This window comes from Lepidochelys kempii, chromosome 7 (assembly GCF_965140285.1).
Source record: "Lepidochelys kempii isolate rLepKem1 chromosome 7, rLepKem1.hap1, whole genome shotgun sequence".
Taxonomy (NCBI): Eukaryota; Metazoa; Chordata; order Testudines; family Cheloniidae; genus Lepidochelys; species Lepidochelys kempii.
This window is the reverse complement of record NC_136386.1, coordinates 53,548,997-53,570,403: the sequence shown is the minus strand read 5'-3', so window position 1 is coordinate 53,570,403 and position 21,407 is coordinate 53,548,997. Positions and strand designations below refer to the sequence as shown.

Here is a 21,407-nt window from a genome sequence, read left to right as displayed (position 1 = left end):
ACGGTTCATGATTGAGAGGAATGACCAACTACGGGAATTGGGATTAAGAAAATGGATGTAAATACAGAGCTCTGTCCTTAGGCTCTGTCAAAAACTGAAGTTGCAGGATGGAGACAGTTTGTTTTAAATTTAGAAGATGTCTGTCACTGTGCTTTCCATGTCAAGAGTTAAACTGCCCTGTTATCTTTGTCTCAGTTAAATTACTGTCCGACAGTGAGAATCCCTGTGTCAGGCTCTAATCTGGAGCATTTGTAGTGTTAATGGACTGACATGAGACCATGTCTGCTTGAGGACTTTATTGGGGCCTCCTGAGTGGTTTAGAATACATAGCATGCATAAATAACAGGGCTGTCAATTAACCGCAGTTAACTCACACAATTAACTAAAAAAAAATTAATTGCAATTAATCGCACTGTTAAACAATAGAATACCAATTGAAATTTATTAAATATTTTTGGATGTTTTTCTAAATTTTCAAATTTATCAATTTCAGTTACATCACAGTATACAAAGTGCACAGTGCACACTTTATATTATTTTTATTACAAATATTTGCACTATAAAATGATAAAAGAAATATTTTTCAGTTCACCTCATACAAGTACTGTTGTGCAATCTCTTTATCATAAAAGTGCAACTTACAAATGTAGATTTTTTTTTTGTTACATAACTGCACTCAAAAACAAAACCATGTAAAACTTTAGAGCCTACAATTCCACTCAGTCCTATTTCTTGTTCAGCCAATTGCTCAGACAAACAAATTTGTTTACATTTATGGGAGGTAATGCTGCCCGCTTCTTATTTACAATGTCACCTGAAAGTGAGAACAGGTGTTTGTATGACACTGTTGTAGCTGGCGTTGCAAGATATTTACATGCCAGATGTGCTAAAGATTCATTTGCCTCTTCGTGCTGTGGCCATTGTTCCAGAGGACATGCTTCCATGCTGATGACGCTCATTAAAAAATGTGTTAATTAAATTTGTGACTGAACTCCTTGGGGAAGAATTGTATGTCTCCTGCTCTGTTTTACCCTCATTCTGCCATATATTTCATGTTATAGCAGTCTCGGATGATGACCCAGCACATATTCATTTTAAGAACACTTTTACTGCAAATTTGACAAAATTCAAAGAAGATACCAATGTGAAATTTCTAAAGATAGCTACAGCACTCGACCCAAGATTTAAGAATCTGAAGGTGCCTTCCAAAATCTGAGTGGGACGAGGTAGGGAGAATGCTTTCAGAAGTTTTAAAAGAGCAACACTCCGATGCGGAAACTACAGAATCCGAACCACCAAAAAAGAAAATCAGCCTTCTGCAGGTGGCATCTGATTCAGATTATGAAAATGAACATGCGTCAGTCTGCATTGCTTTGGATTGTTATCGAGCAGAACCTGTCAGCATGGGCGCACATCCTCTGGAATGGTGGTTGAAGCATCAAGGGACATAATCTTGAGCGCATCTGGCATGTAAATATCTTGCAGCGCCGGCTACAACGGTGCCATGCAAATACCTTTTCTCACTTTCAGGTGACATTGTAAACAAGTAGCAGGCAGCATTATCTTCTGCAAATGTAAACAAACCTGTTTGAGTGATTGGCTGAACAAGAAGTAGGACTGATTGGACTTGTAGGCTCTAAAGTTTGACATAGTAGAAAACATCCAAAAATATTTAAATAAATGGTGTTCTATTATTATTTAACGGTGCAATTAATCATGATTATTTTTTTAATCTCTTGACAGCCCTAATAAATAAATATACCTTTCAATCTTCATCTCTGGTGCCTGTGACTACTGTAAAAGGAGATCACACTCATGGTTTTACAAAAGAGTTGTTGTTTGTGTAGATCTTAAAAATCTGTTCTGAACAGTTAACTCTCCAGAGAATGCTTTTGGCATGTATTACTTGCTTAGGGTCTCCTAAGGAACCAGTGTCATCTTCAGTAGAGAAATTCCTTGCAGCTCCATAGTTTCCAGGAATGAAGATCTATACAGTGATACTTGTAGAAAAGGGCAGATTGTGACATAGCTGCAGTTGCTATTTTATGAAAGCCATGTTCTGCAGGGAGCCACATTCGCCATCATTCCTTTTGAGAGCTCTTTTTACTATTTTATACAATAAGGGGATTTAGTGCCAAAATCAAGAGGAACTGGTGTTTGGAAGTTTTGATGCAGTTTTTATAATCCTTCTTGCAGAAAATGCATGACTGGAGGTTATAGTTTTTGGTTTGTTTGGGAATAAGGGAGATAATTCTTACACTTGGGGACCGAGAAAGAGAGCCCAGATTCCTATGTCAAAGCATAAAATCTTTAGAAAATATCATTTATTGAGAAGAAATGGATGCTCCCCCCCCCCAGGATTTTCCCATAGAATCCTTTTGCCTTCTCTTTTGAGACTGTGTGAAAGTAAGGTGAAGATGAAATGTTACTGCCAGATTGGAAAAATGTAGGGCTGTCTAGTCCTTCTCTCCAGTACCCTACACCTCTCCATCCCCTGAAAATATTGGCCAGATGTTAATCCATTGGTTTTCTCTCGTCTTCTTCAAGGGATTCTCATATGAAGCGAGCTGGTGGGTTGGTTCCTGCCTGGCGTAATATCCCAAAGTCACACAGTAGCAGCATCTTAGAAGTGGAATCTGCTTCATCGACTGGTGGTTGGACAAGCAGCCAGAACTCTGTTGGGAATGGTAAGCTACGTTTTCAAACCCCAAATATCCACAATCATGGAGTATAAAATATATTGAGGTAATTACTTATTCCGTGGATATTTTTGCCTTCACAGTGGAGGCAGATGCAAGAAAGGGAAAAAGACTCAGGAATCTGGTACAACTTTTGGCTACAGTTCTGGTTTACAACATTACCAGTCAGTATCACCATGAGTCTGTGGCAACATATCTTTTATTCATCTTGCTTGGTATCCTTCCTCTGGCAACTGTATACTAATACACCAGAGGAAATACTTCTCCTTCCTCCTCCTATAATTTCATCCACCCAACTGTGCAGATAGAGGATTGTTATCTCTTGTTAAGAAGCAAGCTTGCAACAGCATCTAGAACCAAACTTCTCAGAAATAAAAAGGAGATAGGAAAAATAAATAAAAAAGGTAGGAGATAATTTAAGGTAATTGGACAAAGGCTCAACTTTCCTAGGGATACTTGTCCTTTGGAGTGCAAGATTCCTGAGCAGATATTGATTCTAGAGTTCAAGGGTGGGAAAAAGATAGCTTCTGAAAACAAGACTTTTGTGTCTATAGGGGGTTGTTGATTGGTTGCATTGGAAGACTCCTGGCACATAGTTTTTATATCCCTTTTTGATCTAGCTGCATAAGCAGATGAAAAGAATATCTAGGTAGGTATTCCTTTTATATACTAAAGCTAAGGATCTCGCTAACTTTGCATAGCCTCGGTTGAGAATTAAAAACACAGTAAGAAGGGTTATGGTTTGTGCACCACGTTAGGAGAGGGTTACTTCATCAAATGACTCCCTTCTTGTACCATTGATTGCTTCTTGGGTCAATGGATCCAAGGACAAGGCTGTGCTTCAAGGGAGCTCAAAGTAATACTGCAACATTTCTACTTCGGACACTGATGGAGAGGAGACAAATAGAAACTAAATAGCTTTGGGAGGGATAAGGGGTTGGTCCAGCAGTCTTGCTAAATTTACATTGAAGTGTGCACTCTGCTACCAGCTTGCAAGTGAACAAGATGTACTGCAGAAACAGCTGCCTTTTGGGAATCAACATGGGAGGAGGGATATATTCCTTTTGACAAAGAAAGTGTCAAAGTAAAATGTCATATCCTTAGAAGATTATAACATTTAGACCTTGGTTTCGCTCATTTATTTTGTTACAAGATTCCATTTTTAAGTATATTTCAGATAACTGAAATGGAGGGAAATTGATCTTCTAGAAAAGTAGATCCTTTTACTGATCACAATAGCCCTGACCTGCATCACACTTATGTCAGTCCTGAGCTCTGAGGGTTTGAATGATGATAAACACAGCTGACATCAGTATTTATCAGTAGAAATTCAGGACCTACTGGTGGCAAGGTGGTATAGAAACTCTCAGCTCTGAGCAGTGGGTTAGAACATACTTCCAACTCTTCTTAATTATGTTCAAAACATGTTTAAATCCAGATTTGCTCGGTTCCACCTTTCAAAAGTATAATTTAACAGAAACCAAATTCATGTTCCAAAATTTCCTTGCATATTATCTCATAATTTTGCTATTTTCTAATGTTAGTTATATCCCTCTCATTGGTCTTATTCTCCCTTATGATTATCATACTTTGTCACTGATCTTATGAGTTGTGTCACACTGTACAAGAACAGTTGGGTGCTTTCAGAACTGTTAGACATTCTACAGCGTATGGTAGGAATTAATAAAGATGAATTATTTTCCAAAAATATAATTTTATTGAGTAACAAAACCAGTGCAAAAAAAACCCTGTGCAATTTAAGAGGAAATACATTCAAAATGTAATAAATTAATAGAACAGAATGGCCCAGATTCCGAGCACCACGTTTGCGGTCTCCACCAACGAGGTGTGGATCACCCAGTTCAAGGCACCGGTCTCCGTATTCCTGGCACGGCACGCCTCCTGCCAGTGAACGCCCCGGCCCAGGTCCCCATCCCCTAGACATCCCTTAACGCTTTGGTATCTGCCAGTGCAGGACCGCTCGGCACCAGTCCTTGGCGCCGTTCTTGGGAAAGGTGTTGGTTGTAATCTTCCAGGCACCAGTCCCCTGCACTGAAAAATGAGCCACCACATACAAGATTCCACACCCCCACCCTGGTCCCCGGAAGGTGATTGATCTGATTTGGAGCAGGAATTTAGCCCCTCACCAAGGAAGCACCGATCACCCTCGGCTCTGGAGACCAGCACAGCACCTGTGGTGGCTGCATGGCAGCTGGGCCACTGACCTGCTCAGTGGTCTTGTTGGAACCCATGGCGCGTACCGATGATGCCAGTTCCTTATTCACACCACTCCTCCCCTCCCTAGCTGCTTCAGACAAGCGACTCCCTGCACCGCTGGTACTGTGCTCGGAACACAGCACAGACTCCATCACAGGATTGAAAGAGCAGGTGGCAATGCCGCGGGAGCCATCCCCAGTGGGGGAAAGTGCCCCAGCCTCTCCCCCAATGTTGCCTTCATCCTTTTTGTCACGGGACAAGGAGGAGGCAGACCCCTCCCACGCCAGCCCTCCCGATGACTTTAAGGAGTGCCAGACCCTGCTCAAGAGGGTGGCTTCCAACCTGAAACTGGAGGCTGAGGAGCTGGCAAAGCAGTCGGACACCCCCTTTGACGTGCTATCAGCTGCAACCCCAGCACAGGTTGTGTTGCTGGTCCGTGAAGGGGTTCTCAAGATTGCTAAGACAAACCCCCTAATCTATTCCGCCTCCCTCCAAGTGGGCAGAAAAGAAATATTCTGTTCCCCCTATGGGGTTTGAAATTCTTTATACACACCTGCCCTCTGGGTTGCTGGTTGTATCTGCGGCCAACGAAAGAGACAGGCAAGGTCAGGCGAGTGCCACACCTAAGAATAAGGATGCCAAGAGACTGGACCTCTTTGGAGGGAAAACTTATTCAATGGCCAGTCTCCAGTTCCATGTGTCCAACTACCAGGCCTTGTTGGGAAGGTATAACTTTAATGTCTGGGACTCCCTCAACAAGTTTAGGGAAGCCTTGCCGCAGGACCTTGGCCAGGAGTTTGCCATGATCTGGGAAGAGGGCAAGGCGGTGGCAAGGGGCTCCCTCCAGATAGCCTTGGATGCTGCCAGTTCGGCTGCCAGAGTCGTTGCCTTGGCTTTGGTAATGAGGCACAGCTCTTGGCTACAATCCTTGGGTCTGTCCTAGGAAATGCAGTCCTCCATCCAGGACCTTCCATTTGAAGGCACTGGGCTCTTCTCGGAGCTGATGGATGTGAGGCTCCATGGACTCAGACTCCTGAACCACTGTGTGCTTGCTGGGCCTCCACACACTGTAGACAGCAAGAAAAGAGTTCCAGCCCAATCTGCCACCTAGGTCCTGGGAGTCACTTGACGGACTCTTCTAAACAAAGTGCCTACAGGAGGAAGGAAGAAGACAAGAGTTTAAACGCCGTCACCCCCTTCCTCTCACCCACACGTCCTGGCCCTGTGAGACACCAATGGGTCCAAAAGCAGGCATTTTGATAGTGCGCTCGAGATCAGTGTCACAATCAGATCCCAGGATCCACCTTCCTATCCTTTCCTCTACTACCTGTGCCCCTTCCAGTCAGCATGGTCACAAGTAACCTCAGTCCATTGGGTGCTCAATATGATATCGCTGGGCTGCACCCTGCAGTTCTTGGTTGCCCCCCCTCCACCCCACATTCCCCGTCCCTCTTCAGGGACCCTTCTCACAGCAACTCCTCGTTCAGGAGGTAGAGAACCTCCTACAGCTGGGGGCAGTAGAGGTGGTCCCTCAAGAAATAAGGGGGGAAAAGGTTCTATTCCCGCTGTTTCCTAATCCCAAAAGCGAAAGGGGGCCCAAGACCCATTCTAGACCTGTGACGCCTCAATAAATATCTCAAGAAGTTTCACATGGTCTCCCTAGCCTCCATTATTCCCTCCCTGGATCCAGGAGACTGGTATGCTGCCCTCGACTTGAAGGACTCATACTTTCGTATCTTCATCTTCCAAGGGCACAGATTTTGTGGTGGGCCGACACCATTTCCAATTCACAGCACTACCCTTCAAACTCTCATTGGCCCTGAGAGTATTTACAAAGTGTATGGCGCCACTAGCCACTTACCTGAGGTGTCAAGGGTTTCGGGTCTATCCATACCTCAATGACTAACTCATCAAGGGATGATCTCAGGTGCAAAGGAGCCTCAATCTGGTACGCTCCACCTGTCATGATCTGGGTCTGTTAATAAATGAAAAGAAATTGACCCTGACGCCAGTGCAATGGATAGAGTTCATAGGAGTGGTACTCGACTCCATCCAGGTCAGAGCTTTCCTCCTGGAGGTCCGTTTCCAAGCTATGTCCAACCTGATCTCAAATGTGAGGGCCCACCTGCTCACCACTGCTCACATGTGCCTGAGGTTGTTAGGCCACATACAGCCTGTGCAGCATATGCTATTCCACCTCAGACCCCTGCAGGTATGGCTGGCATTAGTCTATGTCCCCAACAGGCATGATCTGGACTGTGTAGTCAGGGTGCCGGACCATATACAGTCATCCCTGGAATCGTGGCTGAATCCCAAATTGGTGTTGAAAGGAATCCCCTTCGCAGCCCCGGCCCTGACAATGACCCTGGTGATGCCTCAGATTTGGGTTGGGGAGCCTAAATGGGTGATCTCAGCACTCAAGGTTGTTGGTCTCAGGATGATCGCTCGCTCCACATAAATGTCAGAGAGCTCAGAGTGGTTCACTTGGCCTGTCGCAATGTTTTATATCGACGAGCATCAGCCCTATGCAAAGAAGCTCTCTGGCTGTGGGACTTCTGTGTGCAACATGCCATTCATCTTTTGGCAACGCACCTTCCCGGGGCCAGGAATGTGTTGGCAGATCACCTCAGCAGGACCTTCTCATCTTGACACGAGTAGTCACTCCATCTGCAGGTGATCAGCGTGATCTTCCAGAGGTGGGAACTCCCTGGGTGGACTTGTTCGTGTCCAGGCAGAACAGGAAGTGCCATGTATTCTGTGTTTCAAATTATACCTGGTAGGACACACATACAACTGCTGCGAATTACACCTGGTAGGACACGCGCACCAATGCTGCGAATTACACCTGGTAGGACACGCGCACCAATGCTGCGAATTACACCTGGTAGGACACGCACAGTTCGAATCTAGGCTGAGGCACAGAAACAAAGTCCACAACTGCAGAGTTCCCAAAAGACACTAAGTTTATTACGCTCGAGCGTGGTGCCCCCCTGCTAGCCGGGGGGGACCCTGAATACAGATTATACAAAGGTTATATACTTTTTAGCAAAGCATGTTGCCTTCGTGCATCGGAAACCTTAGCCAATAAACAAACCCTTGTCTTATCTACCACCTATCCCTGCTTGGTGCATTCCTCGTGCTATACTAGTATGTTAATTACACAGCATGGTCCTAAAGCCATGCATCAGTAACTTTTATTGATGTGAGGGAGGCCTCACATCAAGGCCAAGAGACAGGGAGTTAGAGACTGACAAAAACCAGATACTGGGAGTCAAGGCAGGCTGGAGACAAGGAGGAGGATTTTCACAGGGATTCAGTATCTAAGGATCACTCCTCCTGGTGTATGATGTGCTGGCATTTAAACAATGGTGGGCCCCAACCCAAAATGGAGTCACATGTGCTAACTTTTCCTTAACAGTCTTCCTTTTTTTTTTTGTACGTCAGTAAGCTATATTGGTGCTGAGTAACCACGCTGCAGGGTTAGCAACTGCCGACAGCACATACTGCAGCATTGTAGGCATACAAAAAATAATGCAAAAACAATAACAGTCAAAAAAAGTAAATACAAAATACGCCGTCCCCAAGTCCCCACATCCAGTAGCCATGAGGTGAGCCAGTCCCAGACCTCCTGGAATCCGGCACTGGTAGTGTCGAGGCTGATGTGGTGGAATAAGGCTGCCTGTTGCTTGAAGATGTGGATGTCAGTTTCCACCCTATGGTGCTGATTTACAAATACACAACAGCTTGAATTGACCAGAGCACAAACCCTGCCCTGATTTGCAAGGAGATAATCCAGGGCTAGGCGGTTTTGCAATGTAGTTTGGGATAGCTGGGTGACTTCAATTTGAAGGGCAGAGAGAGCATCTGCAGTAGCATTTGCCGTTAGTTCCAAAGCAGCTGAAATGTTAACTATAGCTTTTTCCAGCTCGCTTACTCCCAACCATGGCAGAAACCAATGCACAAAGGAGTGAAAGCCTTTGGGCCATTGAGAAAGGGGGTTTAAAGGAATACTTCGTCTGTCCCTCCATACTAGATTGCGGATCTCTCCCCGGGTCAGGTTCTGGTGTACTGTCACGGCGGGTACTATAGCCCCTAAGGTACATGTACCACACCATCCTGCTGGGAGAACCTTATAGGCTGTGTGATTACATAACCAATACCAGCCAGACCCCTCAGGGACCAGCCACGGGGTTCTGGAGTAGGTAGAGGGGCCTCCTGCACCAGAGCTGATTTGGGTGGTGTCCTTGCACCCTACAAAATTCCCTACAAAAACTGTATTTTCTATGCCCTTACGTCGTGACACACATAAAGCATAATTACCCTGGGCCACCATATCAATAGATCATATTTGGATTGTAACATTCCAGTTAAATGTAGTGTTTGCCCATAGCTTAGCTTGGAGTGTTCGATTAAGGAGGATAGGTACCCCTACCAACGGGACCCCTTGACCTAAATATGTGGGGGTATGAATACAAATCATAGAATCATAGAATATCAGGGTTGGAAGGGACCCCAGAAGGTCATCTAGTCCAACCCCCTGCTCGAAGCAGGACCAATTCCCAGTTAAATCATCCCAGCCAGGGCTTTGTCAAGCCTGACCTTAAAAACTTCTAAGGAAGGAGATTCTACCACCTCCCTAGGTAACGCATTCCAGTGTTTTACCACCCTCTTAGTGAAAAAGTTTTTCCTAATATCCAATCTAAACCTCCCCCACTGCAACTTGAGACCATTACTCCTCGTCCTGTCATCTGCTACCATTGAGAACAGTCTAGAGCCATCCTCTTTGGAACCCCCTTTCAGGTAGTTGAAAGCAGCTATCAAATCCCCCCTCATTCTTCTCTTCCGCAGGCTAAACAATCCCAGCTCCCTCAGCCTCTCCTCATAACTCATGTGTTCCAGTCCCCTAATCATTTTTGTTGCCCTTCGCTGGACTCTCTCCAATTTATCCACATCCTTCTTGAAGTGTGGGGCCCAAAACTGGACACAGTACTCCAGATGAGGCCTCACCAATGTCGAATAGAGGGGAACGATCACGTCCCTCGATCTGCTGGCTATGCCCCTACTTATACATCCCAAAATGCCATTGGCCTTCTTGGCAACAAGGGCACACTGCTGACTCATATCCAGCTTCTCGTCCACTGTCACCCCTAGGTCTTTTTCCGCAGAACTGCTGCCTAGCCATTCGGTCCCTAGTCTGTAGCTGTGCATTGGGTTCTTCCGTCCTAAGTGCAGGACCCTGCACTTATCCTTCTTGAACCTCCTCAGATTTCTTTTGGCCCAATCCTCCAATTTGTCTAGGTCCTTCTGTATCCTATCCCTCCCCTCCAGTGTATCTACCACTCCTCCCAGTTTAGTATCATCCGCAAATTTGCTGAGAGTGCAATCCACACCATCCTCCAGATCATTTATGAAGATATTGAACAAAACCGGCCCCAGGACCGACCCCTGGGGCACTCCACTTGACACCGGCTACCAACTAGACATGGAGCCATTGATCACTACCCGTTGAGCCCGACAATCTAGCCAACTTTCTACCCACCTTATAGTGCATTCATCCAGCCCATACTTCTTTAACTTGCTGACAAGAATACTGTGGGAGAGCGTGTCAAAAGCTTTGCTAAAGTCTAGAAACAATACATCCACTGCTTTCCCTTCATCCACAGAACCAGTAATCTCATCATAAATCCAACACTGCGTTCGATTTACACCCTGTTCGATAGCACGGGTTAAATTCAAGAAGCTATTGCCCTCCCATCCTTGTACTGGATTTGGGAATAGGGAGAGGACCCCCCAGGCAAACCATACCAATGTCGACATCCTCCCCTGTACCATACAAAAAACACTACCCCCAATGTAAGTCCAATAAACAGGAACACACAAAGTCCTGGCGGGCTGTGAAGGTCCCAGTAGCTGGAAAGCTCAGTCCATGGGTTGGTTGTAGTGTTCATTCGTGAAGTGGCTCGTCTGCTGGCTCGCCAGGGTCAGGTGGGGGTCCTGTCGCCAACTTGACGTAGCTATGGTGAATCCAGGAACCTTTACCTGCAACTTTTAAAGCAGAATAAGTACATAACAGAACCTAGTACGGCCCCTCCCACCGGGGTTCCAGGGGGTCGGTGCGGGGGATCTTTTTTACCATTACCCAATCCCCTGGCTTAAAGAAATGAACCTGTAACCCTAAGGGTGCAGTTTGAAACAACTGAGCTTCAGACTGATTGGCAGTCAGCTCCTTTTGCAGTCTAGCAACATATCTGGCCAAAGTTTCATCTCCATCCAAGAGGCTAGCATGTACAGGAACATAAATTCCCGGGACTAAAGCTGGTCTCCCAAACAGCACCTCAAATGGGGACAGGCCTAGGGGCATGCGTGGCGTTCGTCTTATATGCCATAAAACTATAGGCAAGGCCTCTGGCCACTTAAGTCCAGTTTCCTTACAAAACTTTGCTACCATTGTCTTTATTGTTTGGTTCATGCGTTCCACCTGACCTGCAGACTGGGGGTGGTACGGGGTGTGTAATTGTCGAGTAATCCCCAAGCACCGGTACAGTTCCTCCAAAATCTTTGCAGTAAAGTGTGAGCCCCAATCTGAATCAATGACCTCAGGGACACCAAACCTGGGTACAATGTCTTTCATTAAGAACTTGACCACAGATCTTGCATCTGCCTTTCTGGTTGGTATTGCTTCAGGCCATCCGGAAAGTTGGTCCACTATAACAAGGAGGTGGTGAAACCCTGAGCATTTAGGCATTTCTGCGTAGTCCATCTGCAAGCGCTGAAATGGGAAGTTTCCCCAGGGTCTCCCCCATTTTGAGCTGGCATCGAGCCGAGTCTTAGCAGAGAAGGCCAGGCAAGTAGGGCAGGAGCCAAGAACTCGCTTTACCGCGGGATAAACATGCGGTGCTGCCCAGAACTTTAGTATGGCAGCCACCGTGCCCTGAATACCAGCGTGACCTAGGGAATGAAAATAATGAGCAGCTGCAAGTAGATAACGGCGGTGGAGAATAGGTTTGTTCCCGATTCGCCAAACCTTATCGGGGCCCTCAGATCCCTCCCAGCGTTTCCAGTCGTGCAGCTCCTCCAAGGATACGTCAGCATACAGCAGTGTCCAGTCAGCAGGTGGGAAGGACACATCCACGGGGAGGGAAGCTGAAACCAGAAGGGGCTGTAGAGCTGCAGCCTTTGCGGCTGAATCAGCTAATGCATTGCCCTGAGATACAAAAGTGTTAGACTGCCTGTGTGCATAACAATGAACCACTGCCACCTGGTGAGAGGCCTGAATAGCTTCCAAAAGGGCGGAAATGAGAGGGCCATTAGCGATTTTTGTGCTTGAGAAGGTTAAAAATCCTCGTTGCTTCCAGAGCTGGCCTGTAGCATGAAAAACCCCAAAAGCATACTTAGAGTCTGTATAGATGGTAACAGTTTTCCCTGAAGACAATAAACAACCTCTGGTAAGCCTGTGTAACTCTGCACCCTGGGCGCTGAAGGAAGGTGGTAGAGGGGCAGCCTCGATAACGTCTGCCTGAGAGGTACCCAAATAGCCCGAGACCCGGTGGCCATTTAAATAGTACGAGGACCCATCGGTGAAAAGAAGTAAATCAGGCTCAACTAAAGGGGAGTCCGCTAAATCCGGGTGGGGCTTACCATCCTGCGTGACGACATAGAATCATAGAATATCAGGGTTGGAAGGGACCCCAGAAGGTCATCTAGTCCAACCCCCTGCTCAAAGCAGGACCAATTCCCAGTTAAATCATCCCAGCCAGGGCTTTGTCAAGCCTGACCTTAAAAACCTCTAAGGAAGGAGATTCTACCACCTCCCTAGGTAACGCATTCCAGTGTTTCACCACCCTCTTAGTGAAAAAGTTTTTCCTAATATCCAATCTAAACCTCCCCCACTGCGACTTGAGACCATTACTCCTCGTTCTGTCATCTGCTACCATTGAGAACAGTCTAGAGCCATCCTCTTTGGAACCCCCTTTCAGGTAGTTGAAAGCAGCTATCAAATCCCCCCTCATTCTTCTCTTCTGCAGGCTAAACAATCCCAGCTCCCTCAGCCTCTCCTCATAACTCATGTGTTCCAGTCCCCTAATCATTTTTGTTGCCCTTCGCTGGACTCTCTCCAATTTATCCACATCCTTCTTGAAGTGTGGGGCCCAAAACTGGACACAGTACTCCAGATGAGGCCTCACCAATGTCGAATAGAGGGGAACGATCACGTCCCTCGATCTGCTCGCTGTGCCCCTACTTATACATCCCAAAATGCCATTGGCCTTCTTGGCAACAAGGGCACACTGCTGACTCATATCCAGCTTCTCGTCCACTGTCACCCCTAGGTCCTTTTCCGCAGAACTGCTGCCTAGCCATTCGGTCCCTAGTCTGTAGCTGTGCATTGGGTTCTTCCGTCCTAAGTGCAGGACCCTGCACTTATCCTTATTGAACCTCATCAGATTCCTTTTGGCCCAATCTTCCAATTGGTCTAGGTCCTTCTGTATCCTATCCCTCCCCTCCAGCGTATCTACCACTCCTCCCAGTTTAGTATCATCTGCAAATTTGCTGAGAGTGCAATCCACACCATCCTCCAGATCATTTATGAAGATATTGAATAAAACCGGCCCCAGGACGGACCCTTGGGGCACTCCACTTGATACCGGCTGCCAACTAGACATGGAGCCATTGATCACTACCCGTTGAGCCCGACAATCTAGCCAGCTTTCTACCCACCTTATAGTGCATTCATCCAGCCCATACTTCCTTAACTTGGTGACAAGAATACTATGGGAGACCGTGTCAAAAGCTTTGCTAAAGTCAAGAAACAATACATCCACTGCTTTCCCTTCATCCACAGAACCAGTAATCTCATCATAAAAGGTGATTAGATTAGTCAGGCATGACCTTCCCTTGGTGAATCCATGCTGGCTGTTCCTGATCACTTTCCTCTCATGCAAGTGCTTCAGGATTGATTCTTTGAGGACCTGCTCCATGATTTTTCCAGGAACTGAGGTGAGGCTGACTGGTCTGTAGTTCCCAGGATCTTCCTTCTTCCCTTTTTTAAAGATTGGCACTACATTAGCCTACATCCATGCATATATGGTGAGGGGTACCATCCTCTGGGAGGGGTACCATCCTCTGGGAGGGGTAGCATTGTGGCTGGATTGAGGACGTTACAGCAGCGTAAAGTAACGTTGTCAGCGGCCAACAGGATTAGTTCATATTTATGAGCCCGCTGTGGAGACAATGCCTGTGTAGAATGCTGTTTTAAAAGAATTTCAACCTCATGAGGGACCCAGACAGTCAGAGGGTGCCCCAAAACAATCGGTCGTGACCGTTCAACCATGACAGCAGCAGCAGCAACAGACCGTACACAGGAGACAGAGCCCTGAATAACAGGGTCCAGTTGTACTGAGTAATAGGCTATGGGGCGTGGGCGATCCACCAGGTATTGCAAAAGGACGCCGCTAGCCACCCCCTGCCGTTCGTGAGTGAAAAGAGAAAATGGTTTACTGTAATCTGGGAATCCCAAGGCGGGCGCAGAGATCAGAGCCTTTTTGATGGATTTAAAAGCGTCTTCCATTTCCGGGGTCCAGGAGACAGGATCGAGGGTTAGTGTTGTAGTAGCTTGAACTAACGGTTTCACCAATTCCCTGAAAGCCATGACCCAGGGTCGGCAGAACCCCGCAGCCCCCAAGAAAGCCCGTAACTGCTTTTTGGTAGTCGGACACGGGTAATCCTGGATTGCCCGCACCCTGTCAGGGGAGAGTAAGCGCTCCCCAGGCCTAATTACAAAGCCCAAATAAATTACCTGATCTAGGCACAGCTGCAACTTGGATGGAGATGCACGATGACCCTTATTAGCTAATGCAGTAAACAAAACAACAGAGTCAATTAAACATGCGTTATGATCTGAGGCAGCAATTAACAAATCATCCACATACTGTACCAGGACAGACAAACTAGGCAAGACAATATCTTTTAAATCCTCGGTGAGAATTCGGGAAAAAATAGTGGGGGATCCTGAGAACCCCTGGGGAAGATGCGTCCATGTTAGCTGCTGACCCTTCCAGGTAAATGTGAATAAATATTGAGAATCAGGGTGCAAAGGGATACTGAAAAATGCTGCACACAAATCTGTAACTGTAAAGCAGGTGGCTGACTGAGGAATCAGTGTTAGAATAGTGCTCGGATCAGGGACAACTGGATGGGGGGCTATAACATAACCATTTATAGCCTGTAGATCCTGGACAAATCGATAGACTGGACGCCCGTCTGGTCCTGGTTTAGGCTTCCTTACTGGAAGAATAGGAGTATTACAGGGCGAACTGCAGGGGACTAAAACCCCCTGAGTCAAATAGCTGTCAATAAGAAGTGAGATGCCTTCTTCCGCCTCCCTCGGCAAGGGGTATTGTTTTACGGACGGAGGCGGTCCGCCCCTTGTTTTCAGACTCACTGGAACTGCTGATTTAAGAAGACCCACATCAGTAGGATTTGTGCTCCACAAAGTGTGGGGAACACGGGACAATTCAGAGGGCACACCAGGAATAGGGGTAACCGATGCCATAAGAGAAGCAACCTGATGAGGTTCAATAAGGATAAGTGCAGGGTCCTGCACTTAGGACGGAAGAACCCAATGCACAGCTACAGACTAGGGACCGAATGGCTAGGTAGCAGTTCTGCGGAAAAGGACCTAGGGGTGACAGTGGACGAGAAGCTGGATATGAGTCAGCAGTGTGCCCTTGTTGCCAAGAAGGCCAATGGCATTTTGGGATGTATAAGTAGGGGCATAGCCAGCAGATCGAGGGACGTGATCGTCCCCCTCTATTCGACATTGGTGAGGCCTCATCTGGAGTACTGTGTCCAGTTTTGGGCCCCACACTACAAGAAGGATGTGGATAAATTGGAAAGAGTCCAGCGAAGGGCAACAAAAATGATTAGGGGTCTGGAACACATGAGTTATGAGGAGAGGCTGAGGGAACTGGTATTGTTTAGTCTGCGGAAGAGAAGAATGAGGGGGGATTTGATAGCTGCTTTCAACTACCTGAGAGGTGGTTCCAGAGAGGATGGTTCTAGACTATTCTCAGTGGTGGAAGAGGACAGGACAAGGAGTAATGGTCTCAAGTTGCAGTGGGGGAGGTTTAGGTTGGATATTAGGAAAAACTTTTTCACTAGGAGGGTGGTGAAACACTGGAATGCGTTGCCTAGGGAGGTGGTGGAATCTCCTTCCTTAGAAGTTTTTAAGGTCAGGCTTGACAAAGCCCTGGCTGGGATGATTTAATTGGGGATGGGTCCTGCTTTTGAGCAGGGGGTTGGACTAGATGACCTACTGAGGTCCCTTCCAACCCTGATATTCTATGATTCAACCACCGAGTCTGGGACGGACATGCGGAGCCCCTCGGGGGCGCAATATATGTGTGCCCCCAATTTGCCCAGCACATCCCGCCCGAGGAGGTTCGCGGGGCCCTCCGGCATTACAACAAACCTCTGTGATAGCTTTAAAGAACCAAGCTCGATAGGGACAGGGTAGGATAAAGGAGCCGGGCAGGGATTGCCTTCTATGCCCTGCACCCAAACTTTGGTATTGGACAGAGAGCCCGGAACAAAAGTTAAAGTGGAGAGGGTGGCCCCAGTATCTACTAGAAAAGGCACAAGGTATTCCCCAACTTTCAAATAAATTTGTGACTGTAACCCCAAGTCCCATTCCAACTCTCCCAAAGTCCCCAAAACCTCCACCTCTAGTCACTGGGGGTTAACAAGGTTCTGGGGGGCGTTAGGGGGAAAAGAGGATTAGCCTCTACCTGGCTCTTCCAAGGAGCCCCTTGGGGAAGCAGGGGACACTCCCTCCTCCAGTGCCCTGGTTGCTTATAATAATTACAATTTCCGTCCCTCATTTTATCCCAACCTCCCCCTCCTCCTGTCCCCCGTCCATGCCCCCTTCCTCTCATCTCTCCGCGCCCTTGCCAATGCTGGTTTCCCGAAGGAGCCTGCAAGGCAGCAGCTAACATATTTACCTCCTCCTTCTTCTGTTTACGTTTTTCCTGTGCTTTCTCCTCGTCCCTGCCGTTAAACACAAAGGTGGCCAGGCGGACTACCTCTTGGAGGGGTTTTCCTGGCCAATCGGGCACATGCTTAGAAAAATATTTTTTTATATCTGATGCTGCCTGATCAACATAAAAGGAGACCATCATAGGACGGTTTTCTTCTGCCTCAGGGTTTATACCGCCCCCATATACACGAACTTGTTTGGACAACCGGGCCAAAAAGGTGGAGGGGTGCTCAGTAAGCTCTTGCTGACATTCGTGGATTTTAGACCAGTTAGCCGTTTAACTACCAGCTTTACGTATAGCTTCTAAAAGGCCATTTCTACCCGCCTTTAAAAGGCCCATTTGAGTAAGCACATTAGGATTCCAATTGGGATCAGTCGGGGCCAAGAAGTCCGAGTACTATCCTCCCCTGCCCAGCGCCTATTAGCATCCAGAATGGAATATTTCTCGTCAGGGGTAAAAAGTGTGTCCAGGATTACCTGGACATCTCCCCATGTAGGATTAAATGCGGTAAATACAGACCGAATGGTCTGCAGAACCTTCTCTGGATCGTCACGCAGGCAAGGCATCTGCTGTTGCCATGTTATTAAATCGCCTGGGCCAAAGGGGCGGTGAACATAGGGAAAGGCGAACCGTTCACTCCCGTCCGTACCATGAGTAACAAGGGGTTGCTGAATGAGGGGAGCTTGCAGAGTAACCAGTGGGTCAATGGTGGGCTCGCACGGACAGGGGGGTGACGAGCAAGGCATGATAGGCATAAGTCAGAAAGCTGAGGGTAAGCCGGGGGAGGGGCAGAAGCAGGTCGGGGAGGAGAAGAAACAGGCATAGCACAGAGCGGGGCTGAAGACCCCTGAGATAGATAGGAAAAGGAGGAGGAAAGAGGACGTCCTTTCGCACGCACATAAGCCCAGTTGTCCCATACATACCAATAATCCATCTGGGCTGGAGCTTTGTCCTCCAGCCTCCTTCTAAGCGCTGTTAATGTATCCCCAGCAAAGGACCCATCCGGTGGCCATTCAACAGATGTCTGAGTTGTTAGTGCTGGCCACTCAACCTTACATAAAATAACAGCTTTCTTCCTACCTAACCCATGGGTGCCAGAAATATTCCCCCAATTTTTGAAAATTTCAGCCAAAGAGGTCCCCTTACTTACACTCTGCCCAGAACCCATAATGGGCTACCAAAAGAACACAAAATGTGCCACCTTATCGCCTAAGCGATGGCTCACACACACCCCTCCTCGGAGTTCTCAAAGGTGAACTCACCCTGTGGTGGCTGGAGCTGTCCGAGAGGAGGAGTGTAGTCTCGCTTGTTGGGGCGAGCCTAGAGTCCCTTCGTGGTTGCCAAAACTGTTACGAATTATACCTGGTAGGACACGCATACAACTGCTGTGAATTACACCTGATAGGACACGCACACCAATGCTGCGAATTACACCTGATAGGACACGCACACCAATGCTGCGAATTATACCTGATAGGACACGCACACCAGTGCTGCGAATTATACCTGATAGGACACGCACACCAATGCTATGAATTACACCTGATAGGACACGCACACCAATGCTGCAAATTATACCTGATAGGACACGCACACCAATGCTGTGAATTATACCTGATAGGTCACGCACAGTTCGAATCTAGGCTGAGGCACAGAAACAAAGTCCACAACTGCAGAGTTCCCAAAAGACACTAAGTTTATTATGCTCGAGCGTGGTGCCCCCCTGCTAGCCAGGGGGGGACCCTGAATACAGATTATACAAAGGTTATATACTTTTTAGCAAAGCATGTTGCCCTCGTGCATCGGAAACCTTAGCCAATAAAAAAATCCTTGTCTTATCTACCACCTATCCCTGCTTGGTGCATTCCTCATGCTATACCAGTATGTTAATTACACAGAATGGTCCTAAAGCCATGCATCAGTAACTTTTATTATCAGAATGGAAGGCCTCACATCAAGGCCAAGAGACAGGGAGTTAAGAGACTGACAAAAACCAGATACTGGGAGTCAAGGCAGGCTGGAGACGAGGAGGATTTTCACAGGGATTCAGTATCTAAGGATCACTCCTCCTGGTGTATGATGTGCTGGCATTTAAATAATGGTGGGCCCCAAACCAAAATGGAGTCACATGTGCTAACTTTTCCTTAACATCCACTCAATTCACGGGGTCAACAGAGGCTCCCTGTCCGATACCATTTTGCTCCCATGGTCGGGGGCTCTACTATACGCCTTCCCACCAGGACCATTAATCCAAAGAGTCCTCATGAAAATCAAGCAGGACAAGGCGAAGGTAATCCTGATAGCTCCGGATTGGCCTGGCCAACAGTGGTTTGGCATGCTGCTGGACCTCTTGATGACAGCTCCGCTACAGCTACCGCTCTTGCTAGACTGGCTTTCTCAGAACCCTGGCAGGTTTCTGCACCCGAACCTAGCTGCACTGCACTTGATGACTTGGCTGCTTCATGGTTGAATGCAGACAAGCAGGAGTGCTCAGCCCATGTCTAACAAATCCCATCGAGCAGCAGAAAGCCCTCTCTCAGGGCAATCTACCTGGCCAAATGAAAACAGTTCACGTGTTGGACCTTGGACCAAGGTCTTTGGCCTGAACAGGCCTCGCTGCAGTCGATACTGGACTACCTTATGCACCTCAAGCTCCAGGGCCTGTCTCTTTTGTCGACCAATGTCCATTTGGCTGCTATTTTGGCCTTCCACTCTCCATTCCAGGGCAGGTCTTTGCTCACAACATGACTGTCCATTTTGTAAAAGGTCTGGAGCAGTTCTATCCTCAAGTCTGCGATCCCATCCCTCCTTGAGTCCTGAACCTCATACTGTCAAGGTTCCTTCGAGCCATTGGCCTCTTGTTCCCTTTTTCTGCTCAAATGGAAGGTCTGATTTCTGGTGGTGATAACATCAGCCCATAGGGTCTCTGAGATTAGGGTGCTTATCTCGGAGCTGCCCTACAAAGTGTTCTACAAGGACAAGGTCCAGCTGTGGCTGCACCCAGCTTTCCTGCCCAAAGTAGTTGTGCAGTTTCATATCAACCAGGAAATATACTTACCAGTCTTCTTTCCAGCTCCTCATAAGTCAGTTGAGGAGCATAGATTACACTCTCTGGCCGTCAGAAGGGTGCTAGCCTTTTACATTGAAAGGAGTAAGCCATTCCGTAAGTCAACGCAGTTATTCATCGCGGTGGCAGGCAGAACAAAGGGCCTTCCTATGTCTGCCCAAAGAATTTTATCATGGATACCTCCTGCATCCGTTTTTGCTATGAACAGGCAAAAGTGCCACTACTGGCGATTGTAACTGCCCATTCAACCAGGATGCAAGCCTCGTTGGCAGCTTTCCTGGCCCAGGTGCCAATCCAAAATATTTGCAGGGCCACTACCTGGTCGTCCATCCACATGTTCACATTCCATTACTCGCTTTCCCAGCAGGCCCGGGACGACGCTGGCTTCGGCAGAGCAGTATTGCAAGCCATACAACTGAATTCCAAGCCCACCTCCAGGGATACTGCTTGTGAGTCACCTAGAATGGAATCAACACAAGCAAGCTCTCGAAGAAGAGAAAACAGTTGTCTACATTGCGTAATTATTGTTCTTCGAGATTTGTTGCTCATGTCCATTCCATTACCCACCTTCCTGCCCCTCTGTCAGAGTTGCCGGCAAGGAGGAATTGAGAGGGCGTGGGGTCGGCAGCGCTTCATATACCAGCATATGAGCGCGGCATTCCAGAGGGCGCCACAACCAGCCCTATGGATACTGCTAAAGCAAAAAATTCCGACAACTGTGCACATGGGTGCGCACACACCTAGAATGGAATGGCTATAAGCAACACATCTCGAAGAACAGCAGTTACAAAAGGTAGGTAACCATTTTTTCCTTCCCCTGCACTGGGCTTGCCTGTGCTCAACTGATGGCAGTGGCAGATTACACGGGGCCCCCGGGCTCCTGGTAGCAGCTCTCTTTGGGGCAGGTGGCCAGTGGGCAGGGCGGCCTGTCCTGCAGCAGCACCTCCATGTTGGGTGTCGGGCTGCCTCCACCGCGGGCAGCCCCGGGTTCCTACCTTCAGGATCCCTGTAGCAGCAGCTGAAACCGGAGCCCTATTGTGGGGCTGAACGGCAGGCAGGGGATACCTGGAGCGGGGAATCCAGAGTGGAGCCAGAGTGGGGGAGAAAATCCAGAGCCCAGAACGCGGCAGTGCCATGGAAGGGAGGAAGGGGCTTCCTGGAGTGCTGGAGCTGAACCCAGGGCAGGGGGAACCAAGACGCAGAGAGAGCACCAGGGACATGCACGGGGGGAGGATGAAGGAGGGGTATGGAGCAAGCAGGGGAACAACATCCCCCCACCCCCCGCAATATTTGACAGCGGCACACAACGCCTCTGGGGCTACAGCGGGAACTGACACCTCCTCTGGCCCCGGATCAGCAGCACTATTTAGGGAAGACGGGGTGGCACCTGTC

The 21,407-nt window shown here is 47.8% G+C and overlaps 1 protein-coding gene across 20 annotated transcripts in view; it reads left to right on the top strand.

Moving 5' to 3' along the window:
• Nucleotides 1-21,407, top strand: part of USP54 (ubiquitin specific peptidase 54) — a 279,027-nt gene that overhangs the window by 223,459 nt on the left and 34,161 nt on the right. For all 20 annotated transcript variants that reach the window (XM_073352837.2, XM_073352834.2, XM_073352844.2 and 17 more), the window contains one exon: nucleotides 2,548-2,687. In XM_073352837.2, coding sequence (XP_073208938.2) covers nucleotides 2,548-2,687 — 140 coding nt within the window. The remainder of the gene's footprint in view (nucleotides 1-2,547; nucleotides 2,688-21,407) is intronic.